The sequence below is a fragment of the Chamaea fasciata genome, unplaced genomic scaffold (assembly GCF_029207755.1).
Source record: "Chamaea fasciata isolate MVZ Bird 193981 ecotype frontalis unplaced genomic scaffold, bChaFas1.0.hap1 SCAF_2, whole genome shotgun sequence".
Classification (NCBI taxonomy): domain Eukaryota; kingdom Metazoa; phylum Chordata; class Aves; order Passeriformes; family Sylviidae; genus Chamaea; species Chamaea fasciata.
In genome coordinates this window covers 110,310,886-110,336,291 of record NW_027094087.1, presented here as the reverse complement: position 1 = coordinate 110,336,291, position 25,406 = coordinate 110,310,886, and the positions used below count along the sequence as shown (strand labels likewise).

Genomic DNA, 25,406 nt, shown 5'->3' with positions numbered 1-25,406 from the left:
AGAATCACAGAATGGTTTGGACTGGAAGAGACCTTTGAAGGTCATCCAGGCCAATCCCCCTGCCATGGGCAGAGCATCTTCTGCTAGATCAGGTTTCTCAGGGCAACCTGACCTTGAATGTTTTCAGGAATGGGGCATCCACCACTTCTCTGGGCAAGCTGTCCCAGTGTTTCACCACCCTCATTGTTAGAAACTTCCTCCTTACAGCTAGCCTGCACCAGCTCTCTTTTCACTTAAAACTAGAACCCCTTGTCCTGTTGCAACAGGCTCTGCTAAAAAGTCTGTCTTTATTATTCTTATACTCCCTCTTGTAGAAAGGCCACAATAAGGTTTCCCTGGATTCTTCTCTTTGGGCTGAAAAACACCACCTCTCTCAGCCTGTCCTTACAGGAGAGGTGCTCCAGCCCCCTGCTAATTTTTCTGCCACTCCTGCAATAGATCCCATGCCTTTCCTTTACTGATCCACACTACTGGTGTTGATGCACCTTGTTTTGTGATGTTTTTGGAGTGGCACCAGAGTTGCTGGCAACAATGTCTTAGGGTGTTCCTCCTTTGCCAGGAACACTTCACCCCTGAACATCCTGAGACCATTGCAGCAAGCAGGGGCATGACAAAAATGTTGGAAATCAGTCACATGAATTTGACTTGCACAGTGTGTAGCATTTGCATTTATTTCTGTCACTTAGCTGAAGCAGCCAGGGGACTTTATCAGCAGCCTAGAATAGTTCAGGAATGCCACAGTTCATCCTGATACAGGGTTTGGGCAGGACATCCACAGTGCAGCTGCTGTTCTCCAGGTGGGAATTACAGATGGATACTGGGTACACAACTCTCCTGCCATAGCTCCCTGTGGGACTGAGTTAAAAATGCAACTTCTGAGAGCCCACTGAGGGCTCTGCCATCGCTCCAGCTGCTGTGCTGGGAGATTTCCAGCTGTTTGGTTCAGCTGGAATGTGCAGCTCCCTGGGGAGTTTGCTGTGACTCTGCATTACAGAGGAAGAGTACAAGGGAGCGTTCCCCAAGGACTGGAGGGGCTGAGTTTGCAAAGCCAAGAGCTGCAGTCAGAGAACCCTGACCTTTGTATTAATCACTATTGAGTGGATCCTCAGTATTTTTCAGGCTCACTGCACAGAAAACGTCCAGCTTTGTTCAACAGATCCACAGTCTGTTAAGCTGAGCTGCATTAGCACAGCAGACACATTCAAGCTCTTTCCCTGCTCTCTAAAAGATTTCTGTTAGAAGTCATTCAATGTGGAGGTAGAATGATGTTTTGTCACTATTTTAGGCTGGATGTAGACTGAGTTCATTAGATGAAGTTTCCAAAATGTGGTTTTTCTCTTCTGTGATCCTCAATTATAACAAATCTTCTCCTTAAACTTTCTATTTTTGTTGTTCTGTATTTTTTTTTTTAGGAAATAACTGTACAAATTTTGAGAAGAGATTGTTTTGTCTATGCATCTAGGTGCTTTTTGGAAGAAGGGGATAAGTAATTATGTGTTTAGGAATCTAAAATCATCTTTTTGTCAAACCCCAAAAAGTTACAGGAATGACACAAAAGATTCCTAACAGAATTGAACCTTTTTTGTCATGTATTTTTCATATAAAATCTTAAGGATATTGTGATTTTTAGCCCTAAATTCTGGAAATTCCAGCAGTCAGACCTGGATTACTTTGATGAACACTTTGCCATACTTTTGCTGATAAACCTCAAAAATATATGAACAGCAAATACTTCTAGAAGAAGTTTTGAGGACATGAAAAGCTTTCCTTTGCTCAGGAAAACTGCCACCCTCACTGTGCTTCACTAACTGTGCCTTTATCCCTAGCACATGCTTGGTAATAGAGGGAAAATAATTAAAAACTTGCTGTGTCAGAAAGTGGATCTGTTCTGTAGCACCTTCAGTATAAATCAGATATTTCTGCCTAGAAAATCCCCTTTTTAAATTCAGCTTGCCTTTAGTTACTGTACATTTGAACTGATGAGTGCAGAAAGCTCCCTTCCTTTCTGACTCTTCTCCCCAGCTCTTTCTCGGCTTACAGAGGAACCAAATTATTTAAAAAAGAAACAAAAGCAGAGAGGGTAGTTCAGCAGCACCCAAAGGAGAGAGAAGAAACCATCGCAAGTGCAGATGTGTTACAAAGCAGGTGCCAGCCCCTGTCAGTGCCTGGCTGTTCCAGATCCCAGGGGAGCACCTGTCCTCACTTCTTGTGGGAGAGGTGGGATGACGACATGAAGCTCTGCTCCTGATGCCTAAATGTCAGTGCTCACACTGAAGCATGATGTTTTATATCACAGCTCACAAAGCTGTGCTGATATAAAATATTTAATTTTGGGCATCATTCCTGCAAATGTGTCTATTTAAATTCCTGGCTTGAGGAATGCTCTGGAAGGGAGACCCATGAGCTCCTAGTCTGCATACAAGCATTTCCTTTTATTGATTTACTCTTTTATTCAGTAACTCTTGTTCTTGAGTTATATCTTGAGGAGTAAATTTCTGTTTCCTTTGTATTATTCTTTAAATTATGATACTTTCTGCATGCTCTTTTATCTACCTTTGTTCAAAACACTGCTTACCTTAAAGTATGTTCTTTGGGGATATACTTCCAGAGCTCTGGTTGTTTCTGACCCCAGTATGTGAACCTTATTCCTTTGCAATAACTGTTTCAAAGGGTACTGCCTAGCTCAGTTTTTTTTAACCTAAGCAGGGGTATAGCCATTGATTTGATAATCACGGTATTAAAAATAATGATTTGTAAAAATAGTAAGTATTCTTTTTCATACTGCTGTCCTTGCAAAAGCCATGTGCAAAAGGATTTTTAGCAAGGTTAAGCTAAAGCAATGATTGGGCTGTTCATGTCAGCAGCTCTGTCTTGTGCCATTGGATTTGGAGTACCTGGGGGCAGGTGAACAGTTCAGACTGTGACCCCCAAAGTGCAGAAGTTCTTACAGAGGAGTGTTGATAATTCTGTGCTGTGGGGCTGGTTCCCTGCCTTTCACATTCCTGACTCATGCTGGCAGAATGAAATAACTGCTTGAGTACTTTCAGGTTTTGCAGCTTCACTGCTTGCACTTGTTCCCAGAACTGCTCTGCTGGGTGTGTGTTATGTTTTCTTGGTGCACTTGAATGTTGCCATCATGAAAAAGGATTATTTGTACCATTTTTTTGATTTATGATATTAACTTAGAACCGTGTACACCTTTTGGTGGACTAGTGGTTTACACATATGCAGGTGAAAATCAGTGATGCCCAGTCTTCCAAATGGAGTGGGGAGGCAATTTTGTCCCCCTGCTACTTTACTGACATCCTGCTTTGGTGCTGCTGTGAAAAATTTTGCTGCCCAGCCTTTTCCTCTGCCTTTACTTTTCTCCCCCATAACATCAGTTCCTCCCAGTTCAGCCTCGTCTTCCCTCATGTTCCCCCAGTCCCAGGCTGAGGGAGGGCCCAGCTCTGATGGCCTCTCTCTCCCCCTAATGGGTGTGCCAGGGTGCAGGGGGCCCTCTCTGCTTTCCCAGATAAAGGATTTTCAGTATTTGAGAGGGCAAGAAAGGGAAGGATGGCAGAGTGAGAAGAGCTAACCAGTCAGGATTGCTGCTCATGGAAGGAAGCTGAGTTTTCTGTTGGCATTTTCTCTTTCCCTGTCCTCTTCTATGGGGCTGATGTGTGGGGTCATTAGGGGATTGCTGCCCAAGCCCAGCTCACAGCAGCTGCCTCCTTTGGAGGGAACTGGCCAGCAAAGCAGGCAGCTTATTAGGAGGGGCATTCCCAGAGACAGGGGTGATGTTTGTCTGAGCCCAGAAGCTTTTCTGTGTCACTTGAAGACTGGCTCCAGCCCCAGGCAAGAAATTTGAGTGGGCAAGATGGTTTTCATTGCTGGTCGTTGTTCCTATGTTTTAAAGCACTCCATCTTTAATTGCCTGAAAAATTAGTAATAATATGGAGGAATCACTATAGAGATCTTCTTTTGAAACACTCCCAGATGGAATGAATGAATGTCTGCCTTTTGATTCAGGTCCAGCCTCCCAAAATTCAAGCATATTCCCTGGTACAGAGGAATTTATTTTGCACCCAAGGATGCAAGTGTAAATAAGATCTTTGACATGAATAACGAGAGCAGGCTGTTCTCTGAGTGCTGCTGAACTATTTCATTTGTCCTCTGGAGAGCTGTAGGAAAGGCCTTTCCCCTTTACCTTTTACAACAGTTCTTGGGGGTGACATGACTCTTTCTCTACCATGTACCTCAATACTTTTTGCAGGGAAGGAGTGTGGGGGGTAAAATCTGGTACTGTCCAGTCTCTCAGCCTAGGTAAATTACTGGAATGTTATTCCATTTTTGTCTAGAAGACCGGCAAATCGACCACTGAAAAATGTCACTTCACTTGCAGCATTCCAGTGGTTACAGGTTTTTAGATTCTGTATTAAAAGTAATTACAAAGAAACTTTTGCACGATTAAACCTCCTTCCAGGATGGTCAGCTATTATGGATTTAAAAACAAACACACAGAAAAATTTTTCTCTTTTTCTTCTGCGCTTTTGACAGACTGGGGGAGAAAGGTTCCACAGATCCCAGCTCTGTGGTTACTGCAATGATGTTCCTATGCTGTTTGAAGATAAACGTGGAATAGGAGGTGAACTGTTACCTGGTCAGACCCTGAAAATTACCAACAGTGTGTTTCCTGAAGCAATGGGAAGAAGCAGTGTTCCTTCTTGGATAGCATTTGACAAGCAGGTGTGTAGAAACCCCTTTTTTTTTTCTTTTGGTGAATAGCTACCAATATGATAGAGTATAATGATGAAATTCCATTAGTCAGATATTTCAGAAGATTATTTTGTGCTTGCAATAAAAGCTCCTAGATAGACAAAAAAGAGTGGTATTGGGTATTTTTCATTATATTAATGTATTGGACAATTAATATAAACATCTGTCATGCCATACAGCAATGATGTATAAAAATGTCTCTGTATTGGGAGACATCTACAGGATTTAACAAGACTAAGGGAGTGGGCAGTATATTCCTTTTTAGTGAAAATGATGACAGTAAGGGAATTATTTGGCAACCTGGTAAGAATGAAGGTAAGGTAAACCCCAGTCTGGGAAAAAGTGTGTATGGGCACTTGGGAATCATTAAACTCGGTGCTGTATGCTTGGGATTCACTCATGCCATCATACTTGTGTGCTTAAAGTCCTGTTGACTTCTGGACTTCTGTATGATTTGCTATTGTGTAATTGAGTATGTCTGATACAGACACAGGAATTTAAAATTAGGGTTTGGGGGGTTTTTGTTTGTTTGTTTTTGTTTGGTTGTTTGGTTGTTGTTTTTTTTTGTTTTGGGGTTTTTTGCAAGAATGTAGTGACACCTTTCAAGTTAGAGAGTTACCAAATAACTGTAACCTGTGATGACAAGAATTTTGTAGCACATTGTTGTTGCTTGCCATGGTTAAATTCACATTAAATTCTACTTGGAGATGTTTTATTTCGAAAGCAAAAAGCCTACAATTAGGGAAGGAAAATGATCCAGAAAAAGGAATCATTCAGCAGATCGCAGAAATGTTGCATGACTAAATGATTATGGTATTTAAATATTGGGAAGAAAGGCAAATCTCATAATTTTTGCTTTAAAAGAGAGGCCATGCAGGTAATTGGAGTACAATTACACATTCATCTTTGGCAGAGCAGAACTACAACAAGAAAATGTAAGGTTTGAACAGCTCACGTGCCTTTGGTTGTCTTTGAGATCTCTGGTATTGCTCAGAGAGCAACGTGCTTGGAGATGACCTGCTCTAGTGTGCCCAGGTGTTAAGGCTTCAGCCGGACCTGGACTTGCCTTTCCCACTCCCTTCTTGGAGCAAGGAGGGGTGTATTGCCTCCTCAGGCATTGGATCCAAGTCTCTGGAATCCAGGGGTTCAGTGGGAGGTAGAGGGAGCTTCCAGTGAGCGTCAGGTCCTGGCCTTGGCTGGTGAGAGGACCTTGCTGACCTTTGGCCACTTCTGATCTAATCCATATGTGCATCCACAGGGCAGTCCAGCACAGGAGTTTACAGGTTCAGAACTGGCCTCTGGAGGGCTCACGTGTTTGTGTTAATGGCAGATTCTCACAGGGTACTTACTATCCAACTATTTCAGCTTCCCCAGTTAAGAGCCTGGAATGCAGCTGTGTCCTCCAGGGCTGCAGTTTGGGGCTCAGCAGAATGCACTTAATGAAAAATGGTTTGAGTAGCTGTTTATCTTCTGAAATGTAAGCTGCTTTCTTACCACTTTGGCTGCTAACTTTCAATAGTACCATCGTAATTGGAAGAAGGACAGGCATAAAACTTCATTATTAAGTAGGCTGAGAAGTAGTCTTTGTAATTTCACTTGCCTAATAAGAAGCAGGTGTAAATTTAATTTTTCTGCAATTAAGTACACACGTAGGGCCTCCTGGGCTTGAAATGTTGTTTGTAGTTTGACTACCACAGGTGCCAGGGATACTTGGTGGCATTTTGCAAAGTGCTACGGAGTTTATTCAATATTTTTTATTTTTGGTTTTCATAGGTAAGATTTAATTTTTTAAGGAGTGGGATGGGAACTTTCTAGTTCTGTACTGCAGATGAGACTGGAGTTAGGAAGTGTTAGTTTTGAGTATTTTTAAGATTAACTTTTCTCCAAAATGAAAAGTAAGTCATCTTCCTTTCTGCTCCTTCCCCTCCTCACGCTTCCCGAGTCATCTGCTTTGATCTGCAAAATTACAGTTGGCTGCTGCAGATATTTCAGTCACACACTAGCAAGTTGATAAGGGTATAAAGAGAATAAAGTGTGAGTGCAAAAAAACCTGCACAAACTCCTCAAATGGAATAAACCAGGGCATAGGTGTATGCTTAGAGAAAGAAATAAATCCAGTGTATTAAGCATGTGATTGAGCTTGGAGTTCTGTGCAAACAGACTGCTTTGCCTGGCTGGTGTCTCATGAGATAACTGTTCTCAGAAGAGATCATTGACAAAATTAAGAACAATTAGTAATGAAACAGAGCCCTTGAACAGTATGTTCATCAAATGTCCTTATTCTAGAGGGACTGGCAAAATAAAGACAAGAGGGTGCAGAAGTTTCTGTGTTTCCAGTGATTTCATGGCTTATTAGCAGCTGGGCAAGGAATGAAATTCTGATCCTTGTCAGCTGAAGCCCAGGATGTCCAGACTGGGATACAGTGGATCCACCACAGTACCTTTGAAGTCTCCTGGAGTGTTCAAGAGATTTACACAGAGTTCCTGGTCACTCCAGAAAAGTAGCTGGAGGCCAGGAAGGATCATTTGGTCACCAAAAATGGCACTCTACACCAGTGTTTAGACTATTGGAAAGAGGAGGAGATGTTGAAGGTTGATAGTTTGTATTGCCTCTGTTGTATGTCAGATGTTTTGTCCAGTGTTTTTGTGTTTGAAACAGTGAAATCCACAGTTAAAAAATGTGGAGAAGTGTTAATTTTTAAATTTATTTTCAAGTCTGTAGGTTGTTTAGAAACTTGCATGTTGTACTAATTAAACAAACTATAACTGAGTTTTCTAGATTCCTTTGTGTGAAGACCTAATGCCATCAGGTTTAACTGCTAATGGTTATGTAATTTGATTATAATTTAAATTTTATTTATCTAGTGGTGGAGGGTCACAGGGCAGGAGAGTTGATGCCAAAAATGTGTCTGTCATACTGTTTAATTGTTGCTGATAATCAGTGGGATCTGAGCCTTTGAAAAAACTTCTGGAAACAGAATTATTCTCATCTTGCACTTACCCTCACTGAGAGAAGGGAATGTGACTGAGAAGTCTGGGCAGGACACGGGGGGCTGTTGTTGTAGAAAAGGAGGTTGTTCTTGTCTATGAGGTGTTACAAAATCTCTGTTTTCAGTACTCACGGAGATACTTTGAGATTCCCAAAGACACATGCAAAAGGAGTACAGATTTTTAACTGGTGTGTTCTGTCATGCAGGGAACTCAGCCAGCTTACTGGATTTCAAACATTTCCAACTCTGCTGGGTGCTTGTTGAAACATAGGGAACAGCTAAATTGTCTTTTTTTTTTTTTCTTTTTTTCAATGCTTCAGGTTGTCTGATGAATCAAAAGTAAAGGTAATTGCATTTATTAAATATAACCAGTGTGGAAAATAAAGTATAAATTAACAGTGATTTGACCCAAATGTGTTGGGGAGGGACAGGATGGAAACCTGTTTTAATTAATGCTTTCCTGCACATACTTACCAAAGCAAGCATCCTGCTAGATAATGCACTAGGAAGTAGGTGCATCTCTCATGTTCTCTTAACACTGGTGTTGGTGGTTAAAAACTGATACCAAGAAGTGCAAAATTTGTGTAATGGTGTCTGAGTTTGAGCTGAGATTACCAGGTATGAGGGACAGGGAGCACCTACCCTGTGAAGGTGGGTTTTTTTGCATTATTGCTATTACAAGAGACTATCAAGAGAATTTGCTGCACTCTGTGAGATTTACCCACTCACTGAACTGCAGGACCAGGGAAGTTTTGAAATGTCAATATTGCACAGCTGCAAATGCCTCCTGAAAAATGTCGTTTCTCTCTGATAGTCTTCAGAACCATTTGAACACTTGCGGGATCTGCTTAAAAAGAACTCTTTCCATTTGTCTTGATGGTAAAGCCATTGCTGTCATCATGCACTGTATTTTCTAGTAATTCATAGAATAGCAGTCTAAAATTTGCTTCAGTACCTGGGCAGCTCATTGTGTTATCAGAAATGCTTTGTTTGGAAGGTTTTCCAAGCAACCTGCTGATAGTTTTGTATTTGATTTATTTCTTTACTTTAGAGTTTCATCTCTGCTTAGATGTTGTGATAATAAAAACGCCAAGCGAAGAATTTTAAATTTATGTGCTTTAATGTGGATTTCTGTTCTTACATTTCTGAGAAATAAATCCACCTCCTGAAATGCATACATTTAGTTACTTATAACCTATACAAGCTTATTTGACATATTTTGCAAAAGCGTTGGAGATTTTGCTGCTTTGTATTTATTTATTGTTTTTAATAGGTGTTGAAATTTGATGCCTATTTTGATGAAGAAGTGCCTGAAAAACATCAAGAGCCGTACAGAATCAGACACTGTAACATATATTACTACCTTGAAGATGATACAATTCAAGTGACTGAGCCTGTAGTGAAAAATAGTGGCATAAATCAAGGTATCTGTTTATATTGGCTCCCTGGTTTTCTCTCCTTTGTATATCTCTTTAGTACAGTCTTGGTCCATTCCAAAGGATATAAAATGTGAGTTCTTATAGCTAAAATGGGGTGTAAATGCACAGGTGTAATTGTCTTTTTTTGTTATGGGTCATGATGAGAACTTTTTTATTGTCTTAGTTTCTCAAGATGTGGCTTTTCTAAGGCTGAATCCTCTCCCTTACTGAAACATACATTTTTTTTCTCTAATATAGTAGTTTGAAATCATATGGTGGTAAGGTCTTTGTCAGTGTTGTGTCACTCCTGCAAAAACAATTTGTGTTCTAGATCTCCATTCCTGAGCCTGGCTCCTCCCATCGTGGCACTGACAGGGAGTTCTGTGGCAGCAGCTCTGTAACTGTTCATGAGCTACTGCAGGGTCTCTGCCATTACTGAAGACAAGAGTCTTCTATGTCTCTGGCTTTTGGTTCTTTTATGATTAAAGTGTCCTCCGCACAGTAATTCTTCCTTCCTTGATGCCTCTTAAGTTGAGAAGCTGCCTTGTCTCAGTGTCACTGCACTGGGACCAGCCTGAGGACTTCAGGAGGAGGGTTTACTCTTCTGATTTACTGGGACATTATTGGACCTGGTTTATATTAAGAAAATGTGATCTAGCAGTCAACATCCTGTTGCAGAGGGGGAACACAGCTGCTGCTTCTTGGTATTCATGGGTCACTGCCAGAATTAAAAGTTTTCAAGGGATATAATCCAGAGAAGCAGGATGTCTTGGGATGACTGCACCTCCCAGTCCCCAAAGATGTTTTGTACATTTAATACGTTCTTAGCACAAAATAAGTTAACCATTTAACTACCCTATTCCCAGATCAGCAGATGCTATCAATTTCTGTCTACAGAGTAAGATAATATTTAAAGGTGCTATGTGCATCATTACTCTTAGGAGTGGGATAAAATTGCCTGTGAATCTCTTAAACTGGTACTTCAGGCACTGCTGTCCCTGTGTTGAGTAGTTCCTGCCAGAAGTTTTGTAGGCTCATCAACAGGGACTGCTTTTGAATGCAATGAAACCTCATCCTGCTCCTACCTGGGCAAATGCTTTGTCATGTGAAGAAAAGCATGTTGGAGCTCTTTCCCTTACCCCATATGTAAAACGTGGGAGACATCATCGGGTTTAGGTTTTCCTTGACTTGTGTGCCCCAAGAGTGGGAGCAGCTGCTTCTGGGGTTTGTGACTTAGAGGAAATGTCCACTGACAGAGGAAGTACAGAGAGTCAGAGGTGATGCCTTTGAGAGAGAAGGTTGAAGCCAGATTCTTTAGAGCAGGATAAAGCAAATTCAAAGCTGATTCCTTTGAAGGAGTTATTTTCATTGTCTTTGTACTATGGGTTGTGCAAGCTGCCTCTTCAGCCCTAATGTTCCTGGCAGTCTAGTCCTGTTCCTTTGGTGACAGGAAGGCTACAATTTCCTCCTGTTTCCTTGGTTGTACCTTGTGTTAATGACTGTTGGAGTCACTTTAGATACTGGATCTAAAATTAACTGAATGGTATTAGATAGAAACAGGAATTTTCTCAGTCTTCCATGAAGGGATGTTTTGAAAGTGTCTATGAGATTGTCTGAGTACTTTATGTGGGATAAATATATATATGCAACATATTTACCTGCTGGATTAAAAATAAATGTTCCAAGATCTCCCAAGTGCACTTAATTTATTTGTCACTGTTGTCTGGGCTGGTGGGGAAGCTCTGTGTATTGGTTGTGTTTAGGAAGGAAGAAAAACTGTAGATTGAAAGGCCCAAGGGCTATTTGGAATGTGTTTGGGCTTCACAGTTGATGCATAGATATGGTGCATGTACTTTTTCATAAACATCTACATAAATATTCTTGTTGTCGTAGAAATTAATATGATGTAGAGTGAAAGAGGTGATGGAGACACCTATCAGATCATTCTCTACTCACATGCACTTGGAGTTTGACTTCATACTCCATAACTGAAGACTAGTGACAAAGTTATTATGTTAAAGGCTCTAAATATTTGTTGAATAAATGCAAAACCAATGTTTTTTAAAAACATATACTAAATCATTAACTGCTTATCTTACCATTTTCAATAATTTTTTATTATAATTCTATCTATCTTAAATTGTTCAATTTTTTAAAATCTTGCTTGGGAGTTTTTAAGCTCAAGAACAACAGGAGTGTAACTGTCTGCATTGCAAAGTTGGTAAACTGAAGCACAAAGGAGTGAAAATCTTACCCACGATCATACAGAAAAGGTCATGACAGGGTGAGGAGCTGAACTGAAGTTCAGGATCTTGGCCATTATGCTGCTCTCTGCACATCTGCTGAAATACAACTTTGCAGTTAATTAAAATTCCAGAGATTTGTAGAGGAGAGTTCAGCTGTAGAAGAGCTTGGGTTTCTAAAAGGCAAACTGCACTGAACAAAAGAGCACAGGTGCGTGAAGAAAAAGGTGTGAGGACATCAGGAACAGGATGGGCTCGGTCTGTGTGAAGAATTGGAGAGTTGCAGTGCCGGGAAAGGCATTGTGTGAAGGAGGAACAGCAAAAACAAGTGATGGATAAAGTAGAATTGAACTGTTGGAGGCAGAAGGTGCTCGTTGCTTTAACTTGGATGTTTGCCCTATCAGAAAAAGATGTAAAGCAGACAGCTGGGATGGCTGTTTTTGGGAGGCTTCCTGGAGAGAAGGTAGTGCTGTGACAGGGTAGATCAAAGGTAGATCTTGGCTGGTTAATGCCTTGAAGCCATGGGATTACCAATGCTTCTGCCCTAAACCACAAATGAGACTTTGGTCTGAATGGGAGTCCAGGAATGATGGGATTGGAGAAATGCTGTAGTTTCCCATTGTACTCTTTGTAGTGCTTGTGGTTTTGCAGAAAGACATTTGGAGAAGCTTATTGACTGCAGGAAGATCTGGTGAAGGAACAGTGGTCAAAGAAGTTAGAAGAATTTCAAAGTTCAATTATAATTTTACAAAACCGGAACAAATTGATTTCAGAGAAAAAAAAGCCAGAAAATATGCTTTTACCATTGATCAAAATCTCAAAGCAATGAAGTAAATGATCTGTGGGAAATGTTGCAGTGACTTTAGAAACTGCTTTATGAAATTGGCTGCTGTACTGGGACATGAATTTGGACTTACGAGGTTGCTACTAAATATCTGAAATTTAAACTTCTTTTACTTTTGGATACTGCCTTGCTATTTGGAAAATATTAGAAACATTAGAAGAAATCTGTACTGAGAGGGAACGCAGAGACCTTGAACTTGAGAAACCGGAATCAAAGCAAGAAACAGCAGGACAATCACAGTGCACAAGGCCCAAGTCAAGATAAGGAGAGAAGGACAGTAAACTTGACCACATAACAAACTCCAAATGCTTCTTCCACAGCCAGAATGATAATTACTCTTTTCAGTATAAAAAAAAATTCTCCCATAGAGAGTCAGGCTACATATGGCAGTTGCAAGTGTTTTGTACATATAATTCCCAGTTAAGAGGACTGTGGCTGGCTGATACTCTCTTATCAAAAGGTCATTTCTGTTCCCATGGGGTTGACTGTAGCTTCCAGTGCAATCCAGAGCCTGCAAGCCAGAGCAGAGTGGAGTAGCTGGCTGGTTTCCCCAAGGTCAGCCAGCTGAAAAGAGAGTGGAGCTGCCTCCTGGCTGGGTTCCCAAGGCCGCCTGGCTGAAGAGGAAAGTACAAGTGGGAAAGTGAAGTTGCATCAGCTCCTCCAATATAACAGATTATCTAAGAGTTTAAACCTCCCCCAAGGCCTTGAAATAATTGTGATTTTGCCATATTTGATGGTGGCCAAATCATGACCTTGCTATGTTTTGGAAGGGTGAATAAGTGAATGTAAGAAGCCTCCTTGTTTATTGGGATGAACTTTGTGTTGCAGGAATAATAGTGGTGGCTTCTCCTCCTTTCTGTGTGAGCAAAATGTGTACAAACTCCAGGTATGACTCATTCCTCTCCTCTCTCTAATGCACTGTTGAGCTGTGCAGAGGCAGAGAGCTGTGCTGAGGAAACTCTGGATGCCATTTTATTTCTTCTGCAGAGAAGAGAAGCAGCAGAGACCAAATCATTTTCTGCCCAGCTTCGTTGTCAAAAGGCCTTCCCTACTAGTGAGATCTCCTTAAGCAACTGCTGGGGTTGCCAAATAATCCAGAGCCCCAAGAGAAAAGAAGATATGCTGCAAGTTTTGGTGTGGGAGCTCAGTGCCACCACCACTGTCAGAGAAGAGCAGTACCTCAACTCCCTTTTCGCAAGCACAGTAGAGCAGAACTCTAGTCTGACCTAATGCAAATATTTAAATCAGTGCTTGGTGGTGCAGTAGAATGTCTTGCTCGATAAACTGACAACCAAAGAACTATCAGGAATAGCAATCCATCCTAAGCAACTTGAAAACTGCACATTCAGATGCTCCTTTAACAGCCTGCAACAAATTTCTAGACAATATTTATTTTTTTTCCAGGAGGAAGAACAATTTCAAAATGATGAGACCTACCCTCAGCTGATCAGGTTTTATTAAATTTCAAATTCAACATTATGAAATGTACCCTCCACAGGTGTACATTGGGCACAGTGATACCTAATAAAAGTGAAGGGTTGCTAGAGATAATATCTTTACAAGACATTTTCAATTAGGAAAGAAATTATTCTCCCGCAGAACAAAATGGTTATGTGTGTTTCACCCTTAAAAGTGATATGAAAAACAAGCTGAGGCTTATTCACCAAATCTGAGGTGAATATAATCTCTGAAAACACCTCATATTAGAAAATCATCAAGCATTATATTTTAATTAAAGTGATGATTCAACAGGATTTGCATGCTCTGACTTACCCTATTGTCTGTTGTTTGACCTAACAATTAGCTAAAATCAGGTAAAATATTTTCAAGTATATGGTTTTGTTAAAGCTAATGCAGTGCAGTTTTACATCCCATTAAAATGTGCTACTTCCCACATTTTCTAACACCTTTCATGAGGATATATCCTTAATAGGTTTATAATATGCTTAAGCAGATTGAGGTTAAAGTTTATTTTACAATCAAAGGTCAGTAAGCAGAATGTTGGATTTGGTACATGTGAAACATCATGATGATGAATGGGTCTTAAATAATTATTTTAATGGGAACATAAAATAAATCTGCTTTGTTGCTTTATTCCCCTGAAAAAGTAAGGATATACTTTCATTGTAGGAATTAGAACTTAACAAACAACTCTGATAATGTAGGAAAAAAAAAGATATTTCATACAAATTAGTCCATAGGGAAATAAAGTGAAAAATAAAGAATTTCCATGGACTAACTTAGGAACAAAGCCCTTCAAACACCAAAGCAAGCACACAGCGATATCTTCCTCCCTTCTGCTCTGCCTCTCTTTATCCCCTCTCTCCCCAGGCCCCCTTAAGTTGGTTCTAGAATTCCTGTAAGTTATTTCTAAAATATTTCTGGTATCCCTACATCACTTCTGTTGGAAGTGATACCTTAAGATTGTCTAGTTCATGCCCCTGCCCCAAGCAGAATCAGCTGGAACCAGATGCCCAGGGACGTTTTGGGTTTCAGGTATCTCTGAGAATGGAGACTATGAATAAGAAAATTTAAGTGTGTGATTAGTTTGTCAAAGTTAAAATATCTCTTTTTTTTCTCCTCTCTCCTTCTCTCCTTTCTTTCTCTTTTGAGTAATGTTCCTGTTAGACGGTGGGTTGTTGATTGAGGTCCTGGCTCTGTATTTTTGAGATGGATTCTTTGCTTTAGACCAGCAATCAGCCCAACTCACCTCTCTTGTCTCTACCTTCCATGTGCTCCTTAAGGAAGCTCAGTTCAGTGTCCCTGCCTTTATGCTTGATAAGTCATACTTTTTTCCCTGCTAGGGCATTTTTCTTCTCTAAACTTAGTTCTGTTGGGATCCTTAGAGCAAATATTATTTACTCCATGAATTTATTCTGTTTTACAGGAACTATTGTTCGACGGCACCAGATTCCACTTCCACCTCCTCACGAGGATCAGTTCTACACTATGTATCATTTCAATATCAACACAGAAGTAACCTTTTATGGCCGAAGATACAAGATTATAGATTGTGACCTGTACACAAAAAATTTCCTGAGGAAGATAGGAATCAGATTAAATCCTCCTGCATGCCATCCAGACGACCCATACACCACAGAGCGAGAGCAGGTCAGGAGAGGCACCAGTAGTGAAAACTTGATCTGAATAAAACTTGATTTGAATGTATATTGGTTATATGCATTACATACACTGTTTCTTTAATATCAAATAGAAAGTAGCTATTTCAACATAGTAAATCCTGGGAGAAAACTTGGATTTAAAAAGTTTGGTATGTGGGTCATTGTACTATATAAATAATATTCTCTTGATGTGTTCATACACTTCTTAAAACAGAATAAAATTAATAAGGAAAAATATAAAACTTTCAGTATTAAACTGAAAAAAGTGTACCTATTACATGTAATTTACATGTTCTACTTATGATTTTGTTTGAGCTGTTCTAATGATAACAAGCACTTTTGAAGTGTTTAAAGGAAGATCTAATTGGAAGTGTGGTTCCAGCCCACCCATGGCTTCCTGCAGACTCCTTTCTTCTATTCATATGTTGTCTTTCATATCTACCCCTACATGTTTTTAACAGCTCTTTGCATGTGTAAAGCAATTCTGCCATACAGAACCCAGTGTTCTGCGGTTTTAAGACTTGCAAACTTTTATTTGCCTCCCTCTTTTGTAAGTGTATGGGAACACATATACAGAAACATACATACCTCCAGAAGTCTCACAACTCCTAGATTCTATATGGATTCCCCTTTGCAGGATTTGTTCCTTTTTCTTTTTTCCCTCTGGGAGTAGTAATGGGACTGATGCTGTCTGTTGGGAATAATGACAAGTTTCTTTCAGTGCTGTTTTTCTTGATTAATATGAGTGCAAATGGCACTTGACCTGACTCTTAGGACTATTGGCTCACAATATGCAGCCTGTTGTGACAGATCCAGCCTGGTCCTCTGAAAGCAGCAAATACTTCCTGTGTCTGTGGCATCCTTAATGCTCCCAGTGAGAAAACTGCTGCAGGTCTCAGCAGCAGTAATGGAAGGTGACTATGACTGAGATGTGTAGGACAATTTCCACGTCTCTGAGGCACTCTCAGGCCAACAAGTTGGTTTCTCTTCATTCATACTGCCAGGCTTGTGCAGTCCCCCAGTGAAAAGCAGCATTTTTAATACATCTGGTTGTGTGTTGTGGTGACTCAGCCTGGACATGGGTTTCTTTTCCCTTACTCAGCCCCTGTGGGTAACAGCTGTGTATATAAACACATGCTGAGTTGTCTTGATACTGTCAGACTGTGTCAACATTATGTATGGTACTGCATAACCCACTTAAATTTTAATTTTTTTTTTAACAACAAGCAAAACATTCAAGAATTGGGCATATCAGTCCTTACTAAAAGGAAAAGAATGAACTGATTCTTTACACCACATTAGTTTAATAAGTCCAAGTGCTGAGTCCTGCATTTTGGCCACAATAACCCCCTGCAATGTTATAGGCTGGAGACAGAGTGGCTGGACAGTGCCCAGGAGCAAGGGCACCTGGGGGTTCTGGTGACAGCAGCTGGACATGAGCCAGCAGTGTGCCCTGGTGGCCAAGAAGGCCAGTGGCTCCTGGCCTGGATCAGGAATAGTGTGGCTGGCAGGAGCAGGGAGGTCATTCTTCCCTTGTACTCGGCACTGGTGAGGCCACACCTCGAGTGCTGTGTCCAGTTCTGGCCCCTCAGTTTAGGAAGGACATTGAGACACTTGAGGTGTCCAGAGGAGGCAACGAGGCTGGTTGGGGGCTTGGAACACAAATCCTGTGAGGTACGACTGAGGGAGGCTGGGGTTGTTTAGCCTGGAGAAAAGGAGACTCAGAGGTGCCCTTGTCACTCTCTACAGCTCCCTGAAAGGTGGCCGTAGTCAGGTGGGGGTTGGTCTCTTTCTCCAGGCAGCAACTGACAGAACGAGAGGACACAGTCTTAAGCTGCACCAGGGAAAATATAGCTTGGATATTAGGAAGAAGTTTTTTACAGAAAGAGTGATAAAGTACTGCTATGGTCTGCCCAGGGAGGAGGTGGAGTCACCATCCCTGGATGTGTTTAAACAAAGACTGGATGTGACACTTGGTGCCATGGTTTAGTTGAGGTGTTAGGGCATGCGTTGGACTCGATGGTCTTGAAGGTCTCTTCCAAACTAGTGATGCTGTGATTCTGGGATTCTGTGAGCTATAAGAAATAATTTTTAAGGAAGTAAATCAGGAAGAGTGATGCTATTTGGCATTTTAGTCATCTGATTACCACAGGCAGTTTCTGAAAATATGAGCTGTACTGTAAAGAGTTTAACAGTCCTCTGATTTGGAGGACCTTGTTGCAAGAAAAGCAAGGATTGAAACCAATCCAAAATGGTTTTCATGTTTTTTTCTGAGGGCATGGCAATACTTCTCTGAGAACGGCATAAATCGTGTTTCATGTGTTGTAATGGTGTGGTGTCATTTGAAGATCCTAAACCCACGTTCTAAGGTTAGCCAGCACCATGCAGTTGTGATCCTGTTTTTAGGAGTAAAAAAATAAAAATATGTTTTTCTTAATTTCTCTTTTACCAGAAACATCTGGCGAGCACGAATCCTTTTCACCCTTATGAGCGCTTTGACACTTTGAAACAGTTTCTGGAGTTTGATGGACAAGTTTTAAGGTTTTCTGGTGTGTGGAATGACCCAGAGTCTCAGCTTTCTAGTCCACAGGAACTTGTTCTTCGTTATTATTTGTCTGATGATACTATTGATATAAAAGAAATTTTACCAGACAACTCAGGCCGGGATGTAGTTCCACTTTTCCTCAAAAGAGATAAGCTTCCAAAGGTGACGAATGAAAATTTCAAATTCTTCCACTAATTAAGAATTATTGAATGCCTTGTTTTGAAAATCCTGTATTAGGATTGCAATGATATTTAGAAAGAGTTTTTAGAGTATTAATCATAATTGCATGATTTAGGTTTTGCACACATACTCATGTAGTAAATTAATAAGTGATGGAAAAACATCTTTAGGCTTGTCATGCTTAAACTAAAAGGAGCATTTAGGCACAGAGATGTCCTATGATTTTCTTTCTCCTATATTAATGTATTAAGGTAACTGTATTGATAAAATTCTGTAATAATGGAAGACAAGAAAATCCATTAATATTGATATGCTTATGTAAAACTGAGATGAATTCAGATTTGATCTATGACTTACATTTTCAGCCTTTGGAAAAGTCAGTTTTAGTATTCTCTAAGATTACTTCTTCATAGCAAATCTGGTGTGATTTCTTAAAATTGAGTTTCTGGGTTTGGGACCTTAAGCAAAACCAATTAAAATCAATAGGAATCCATCAATAAGCTTTGTTGGGCATTAATCATGAGAAAGGCTCCACTTAGAGACATCTTCAAAGAGTTTGTATCCTCTGTAACCTGTTATGATCATAAAATTACTGATCTGGATACACCTTTGTGTCACTTCAGACAGATCCTGATGATAGAATAACATCAGCCAACAGATGGAATAAAATATTGGGAGTCTTTTCATCCTTTCCTTCTAACACTGATAATCTATTTGTAATGCCATAGATGTACATGAGATTTTATAATAAAATCCTACCAGCAAAATATTACCCTTTTCTCACCTTGTAAGTCCTGTGTTCTGAGGTGCTGATTTAGTAGTGGCTCTGTGATACCAGACCCCTTTAACCACTGAGGTGGATGTTACAATGTTAAGGACTGGCTTAATTTTAAAAAATGTGACATAAATATATATTAAGTTTGATATTATTGGGATAAATTACTACTGTCATTTTAAAACTCACAATAGAAACAAAAACACATCTTTGCCAACAGAATCATGCTGACTTGAATCTCCTGTTTTTGTGCAGTGGACAGAACCTGGATGGTTCTTTGCGTGTTTTGATAATTATTACCAATAAAAATAATAGCCTTTAGAGCAGATGTTGACAACAATGTGGTACTTTGGGTATGCTGACCTTTGCTTTCTGCTGGCTTCCAGGAGAAAGGAGACTTTACCCTTGGAGAAGGAGTAAGATTCTGAATGCAGCTTCTGGCAAATGTACAGGCTTTTGGAATATACATTTTTGGCTTTTAGGTTTGGTGGTAGAATCTTAGAATTTACCTAAAATTCTCCCAGAAAATACTACAAGAAACAGCCAGTGTACAACCAAGCTGCTGGTTCTAAGGTAGCAGAGTTCCCTTTCATCACTGTCACTCCTATTTCTGAAGAGTTGGTCTCTTTCCTTGCAGAATGCTCCCACTCCTCCATATCGTCCGGGCACCATCACCAGTTACACTCTGCTCAATGTTTTGGGAAAGCCAGAAAGAAACCAAACTTATTACATTCGGGACATTCTGCAGGTCAGAAATTATTGAGTGCCTCCAGCTGTTGAGTATCTTTATCATAATTTTTGTAATTTCTATGGTTGTTATCCTCTGCAACAAAGAGTTATTTATAGAATTGTGCTGCCACTGGAGAGTAGCTCAAATGAGAACTACTGAGATTTACTCTATGTAAATCCCACATTTGTAAAAGTGAAGGAGCTTGACATGGGGTGAAATATACTTGCCAATGGACTTAGGAGGTTATGTGTTAAATCACCCACACTAAATTACCTGGGTTTTAAGAAAGGTTGTGTGATTCTGAGATTATGGAACTGCTGTATAAAATTTCCTTCTTTTGTTAGACAGGAGCAGTGCATCAGGAATTTTACAAAGACAGTGACTTGAAAATAGGGGCAGTAATTAATGTTTGGGGAAGGCAAGTATTACTCTGTGATTGTGATGAATTCACTAAAGAACATTGCAGGAAAAAGTATGGAATTGGTAAGTAGTGATAATTATCCTTTCCTTATGAGCATTTTTATACTTCTGAATTTAACAGAGCTGTCTTCAAATTTTATTACTGACAAAACATGTTCATTAAAACCTTTAGCAATAACAATCTGTTGTAGGCTGTTAGCAGCAAAGCAGTAATTTTGCAGGTAATCCAGAAGGGTTTTCTTATACATCACTCCATTGAAAACTAGCATATAAGGTATGTGTTCTGCTCCTAATGCCTCTATTTGAAAAGCACAGTGACAAAATAGTCATATGGATAGAGTGCCATTTCTTCTTCTCTCCTTCCCCCTCCCCTTCCAATGGCTGTGTTCGCAGTCAGAAAATAATAAAGAGCATGTAGTAAGTGGGTAAGTAGAATGAGCTCAATTATTCCCCTTTATACTGTATTTCATTTTATATGGATGTCAGAATCCTCACATAATAAGATTTTCTGACATGACAGTTTTAATCTATCACATTATTGGTTTTTTACAATGCAGTTTTGTGTATTCTGGACCATTAGAGTGTGTATCTTGTGAAGTTTCAGTACTAAATTCTGGAAACATTTAGCAACTATGTCCATTATGGAAAAGCATTTTGGAAATGAATAACAATAGAGGCTTTCATTTATCTGTCTTTGAATGTCCCCAGTCAGACTTGCTAATGGTTCCATCATGGACATCTTCCTGCAAAAATGACTTAGTTATTTTCTGGCAGTTTATTCATTCAATAAATATAGCTGAGCATCTCACTATTCAGAGATGGTTGGAAGAATCCTACTATGGCCTTTCCCTGCCACTGTGAAATAAAACACCTGAGCAGGGTATTTTTGTTACCTTGTGATCAGATTGTGTGTGTGTGTGTGTGTGTATCAGAGCTTGTCTGCTGCTTTGGGGGAATTAAATGGTGTAGCATTGCCATTCAAACACTAAATTTCTTATTTGGAAAAATATTTCTCATTAGGACTTTCTCAGTAATACCTTGGTATGTCTGTACCAAAGTAAACCTGATCTTGCCAGTGTGTGAGGAAGCCGTGTTCAATAACCATACAGGTATTACCTGTAATAGTAGCAAATTTAACTCTAGAGATGCAAAACAGGGGGTTCTGCTCTGGGAATTTCTTCAGCCAAGTCCACTGCTGCTTTTGGCAGCAATATCCTCTGTCTGAGCAAATTATTTCGAACAGAGAATGGGGATTTCTTACTCAGGGCAGGCAATAAATGAAATGCGGCTGATCATCCTGGATCAAACTAGCAGTGCAACCAAATGATACATAAATGCAAAGGCCCTTCCCCTCCTCTAATGCTGGCTCAGTAATTACTGTTTATGTCCCTGGATGCTAAAAGTTAGGTGGTTTGCAAGTTCGGGGAATTCAGAAGTTGCTGATGTGCAGAATTCTAGAAAACGGTGACTGTAGGTGGTCGAGTCTGTTTCTGTTCTGCAATAAAGGAGATTTCTTTGCCTCCTGAGGTATCTTGTCCTAACCTCATAGTTAAAAATGCTGCTTAAAAGCTATTCTGAAGCTGCTTTGTGTAAATTGAGAGAGTAAATTTTTTCTCTTATCTCTGTTGGACTTGGGAAACAACTGCTCAGTATCCTCTTTTAATAACAACCATGTCCATATCTGAACACTGTTCCAATACAAAACCTTACTCCCCTGCCCCCATCCCAGGCCATTTGCTGCTGAGGGAAAACCTTGCAGTCTTTCTCCATAGTCCATTCTTTTCTATCTGTGATAATTTTTCTCGGTGCTTTATCCAGTTTCTCTGCCTTGTTGACACCAAATACACAAAGATGTCCTCTAGCTGAGACCTTTGGGAAACTGGGAAGTGTTTTACACATACTTTTAAGGATATATGATGGCAGAGACTCTGGCTCACATGGAAAACCATCCATCTTGATGCAACCTGTCTTGCTCACAGACAAGACTTTCTTAGAGCTAAGGGATTCGCACTTTGTTGTAAAATTCTTTCCTGCTTTCCCCACAAGGACTAAAAAAATGTAGGTATGACTTTTTAACTGGAAGGGACCAGGAGTAGAATCAGGGTAGGTTTTAGCTTAAAAGCAGGTTTTTAGAGAGAACTAGTGAGTATTCACCTTTTACTCTTAGTGATTTACACATTTTGTGTGTGTCTGTACAAGGTACTCTCCGTGAGCTCAGTCCCACAAAGTGCTCAGAATTCCACTCCGATCCAATTAAACACTGGAACAGACTTAATTGCAGTTCCAGTCCAGGGAGACCATTTACTTGAGCAAGAGTAAGCAAGTGGATAAATTAGTTCTTACATCAAGGCACAGTACTCAGCACCTCATGGCATCAATCCAGCTGTTTCGTTATTGTGTTTTTACATTACTGCCCTTCAATTTATACTCTTCTGCCAAAGCCATTAAAGAAGCTGACATTTATTTTTGAGTCTGCAGTTTCAGCACAAGTTGCTTGCCCACAGAATTTGCCTTTTAGGAGAATGAAGAGTGGTTTAGATTTCTCTTGAAGAACGTGATGTATTTCTAATGTAGGCTTTGTCTATTTTAACATGTTTGTGAAAAGCAGAGTTTTTCCATGGATGAACATCGCTAATGCTCTTCAGTAGGAAGTTGATGGCATTACTATCACCTGGAAGTACTATGAATGCAAGAGAAAAGTCATTAATGTTTGAAGTTACCTGTCCAGACTTGCTAGTGCAGCCTCAGAGGAGGCGAAAAAGGCCCTGTAGCCATGTAGGTGTTGTGGTCACCCTGCTGAAATGGGAAATAGGCTGATGTGCATTGGGGGGAAGCTGGTACTTGTCCTTCTCACTGAATACAGTACCTTAGCACAGAGTATAAAGTATTTTTTCTTAAATAACAGATTACTCAAGATGGAACAAAACCAAGACAATCTGGTTTCCTACTGCTTTTTCCTCCCTGTCCCGGCACCTCCCAAGCCTGGCTGTTGAGGCTTTTCACAGCACCCTGCAATCCCTCTCCTGTGCCGGCTCTCCACCCCTCCCACCCCCTCATTTCTCAGGCTCCGGCCCTGACCCGCTGCCGGGGCAGGGCCGTGTGCTGGTGGCCAGGCAGCTGCTCCTGGATAACAGGGATAACAGCTGACTCCTTGCTTTCCCCTCGGCGGGGCACTAAAGCCTGCTGCCAATTTTCACTAGGCTCGTCAGAAGTCATTGTCTCTGGTGTTTAACCTCTCCACTACACGTGGTGGAGACTTCTAAATGTACTTGTGCATATAGAGATTCCCCCCCCCCCCCCCCCCAGGTAACTGTAATAATCATGAACACTGTAAATGGAGATTTTCTTTGAATCAAAAGAAGCACTGTCACGTTTCAGCTGCATGGGCAGTTCTGTGAGCATTAGGAGCATTAGGTTTTCTTTATTCCTGCATGCAAAAGTTGTGGACATGTTTGGTTTTTTGTTTTGTTTGCCTTCTTATTTTACTTCTTACCTCAGTTGTGAAGCAGACTATCACCAGAAGGTCTCAGCTGTTTGTCATACATCTCCTCTGGTGTATAAAGAGCACCATGCTAACTTCCATCTCCCCAGGTTATCACCACCTCTTTATATTGTCCAGGTCTCGTGGGATTTCTCTTTGTGTTCCTGGCTTTAATGCTCAGAGGTGCCTGTTCTCTTCCTCTGGAGGTTGAATTTCTTTCCTGCTTCTATACTCTGGTATTCATTATAGTTATCATTCTAATCCAAAGTATGTAGCACTTGGCTCTTCCTTGAAATATGGTCTTATCTAACACATGAGAGTTTTCCTGCAGTTCTTAAATGAGGGCAGAAGTAATCTCACACTCTATACCAAAATCTCAGAATGTATATTGAAACTGAAATCTGACAAGTTCATTCAGGCTGGTTTTATGCTGCCTCTCTGGCAACAAATTCTTCTTGAGGAATTTTGTTTTTCTTACTAAGAAGGCTTTGCTATCTTCAAATTGTTTTTATGCTGAAGATGTGACTGGAGCTATTTTGTTTCTTACTGTTCCCTGTGCTTGTTCCAATCTCACTCAGGTTTTGATGTTGTGAGAAGTCTGCAAATATTTGGTCCATGTTTGATAAATGAGGTTGTTGAGGGTTGAGTTTGTTCCTTCTTTCTCTAGGGAATTTTTTTTCCCCACGGGTTGCCAAGGGGACCGGGTGTTGGATACTTGAGAGTGCTTGGCTGAAACAAAGAGATGGACAAAAGGTGGAAGAGGGAGATAACGCAGGTAAAAGACACAGCTTGAGGCAGCTGCGTGCTTTTCTGTTTCCGGCGTTTGGGAGACGCGTGTCGGCCGCTCCTCGAGGATCTCAGCCGCCGCAAAGCACGCCGAGCAGAAGCTGGGCCGGCTTTTCTGCCTCGCCTTCGGCTCCTTCGGCGCTGCTCCTCTTGCTGCAGCGTGACCCTGCACCCCCTGCCCTGCCGGGACATCCTGCCCCTGCCTGCCGAGACACCCTGCCATCCCAGCTACCAGCCCGAGACTTTTCCACTGTTCCAGCTTAGTGCTCTGAAGATCCTGCAGGGACACCGAAACCAAACTGCCCTGGGTTTTGTGAAACAAAGCCCTCAAAGTTCTTAGTACTGTTGTCGTTTGTCATTAATGCTGTAGTTGTTTAGTGGGGGGGGAGTTTTTTTTGTGTTTGTTTGCTTTGTATTACATACTAGTAAAGAACTGCTATTCCTATTTCCCAAATCTTTGCCAAAGAACCTCTGATTGTAATTTTACCTAGCAGATACCTGTCTTCCTAAACCAAGACAGAGGTGAAATAATTCCCCAAGTTACTGCAGTACCAAGGGATGAAACTGTACATAGCAAAAATACCTGTGCTATTCTTTCTGGACGTAGAAATTTGTAATCCCAGACTTTCACTTTAGTCTCTACCCGCTGTAAATTTACACTGAAAATGTTACAGCCTGGAAGAAGTGAGAATTGATTCTTTTTCCTGACTGGACAGCGGTAATTTTCTTAAACACTAGTGATCACCTTGAGAAGAGTGCATTTTGTATGTAAGTGCCAGCTGTCTGATTCTGCCCTAATGCTGTCTGGCAAAGATAAAATGAGTTTTGAGCTCAGGTAGCTGGCTCTTCACAAGTTCCAGAAATGAGTTTTTGACTAGTTTTGTAACCTGTATTTCTCCATGGCAATTTCTTTCTGAATTTCCTCATTCACAGGAGAGGATATGAATATATAATCCTTTAAAATCCTGAAAAATATAGGTGACACAAGGCTGGGTGTTTGTATTTTTCTGCTTAGTGAACCTAGACAGCTGAGGGTCAGTCTCTTTTCTCAGGTCACAAGTGACAGGACAAGATGAAACAGTCTAAGAGGAGGTTTATATTGGATATTAGGAAC

The 25,406-nt window shown here is 40.6% G+C and overlaps 1 protein-coding gene across 1 annotated transcript in view; it reads left to right on the top strand.

Annotated features, from left to right (window-relative positions):
• EFHC2 (EF-hand domain containing 2) overlaps positions 1-25,406 on the top strand; it is a 61,727-nt gene that overhangs the window by 3,087 nt on the left and 33,234 nt on the right. The window contains exons 2-8 of the mRNA XM_066177308.1: positions 6,436-6,531; positions 8,069-8,093; positions 9,022-9,172; positions 15,141-15,364; positions 17,828-18,082; positions 19,513-19,623; positions 19,950-20,088. Coding sequence (XP_066033405.1) covers positions 6,436-6,531; positions 8,069-8,093; positions 9,022-9,172; positions 15,141-15,364; positions 17,828-18,082; positions 19,513-19,623; positions 19,950-20,088 — 1,001 coding nt within the window. The remainder of the gene's footprint in view (positions 1-6,435; positions 6,532-8,068; positions 8,094-9,021; positions 9,173-15,140; positions 15,365-17,827; positions 18,083-19,512; positions 19,624-19,949; positions 20,089-25,406) is intronic.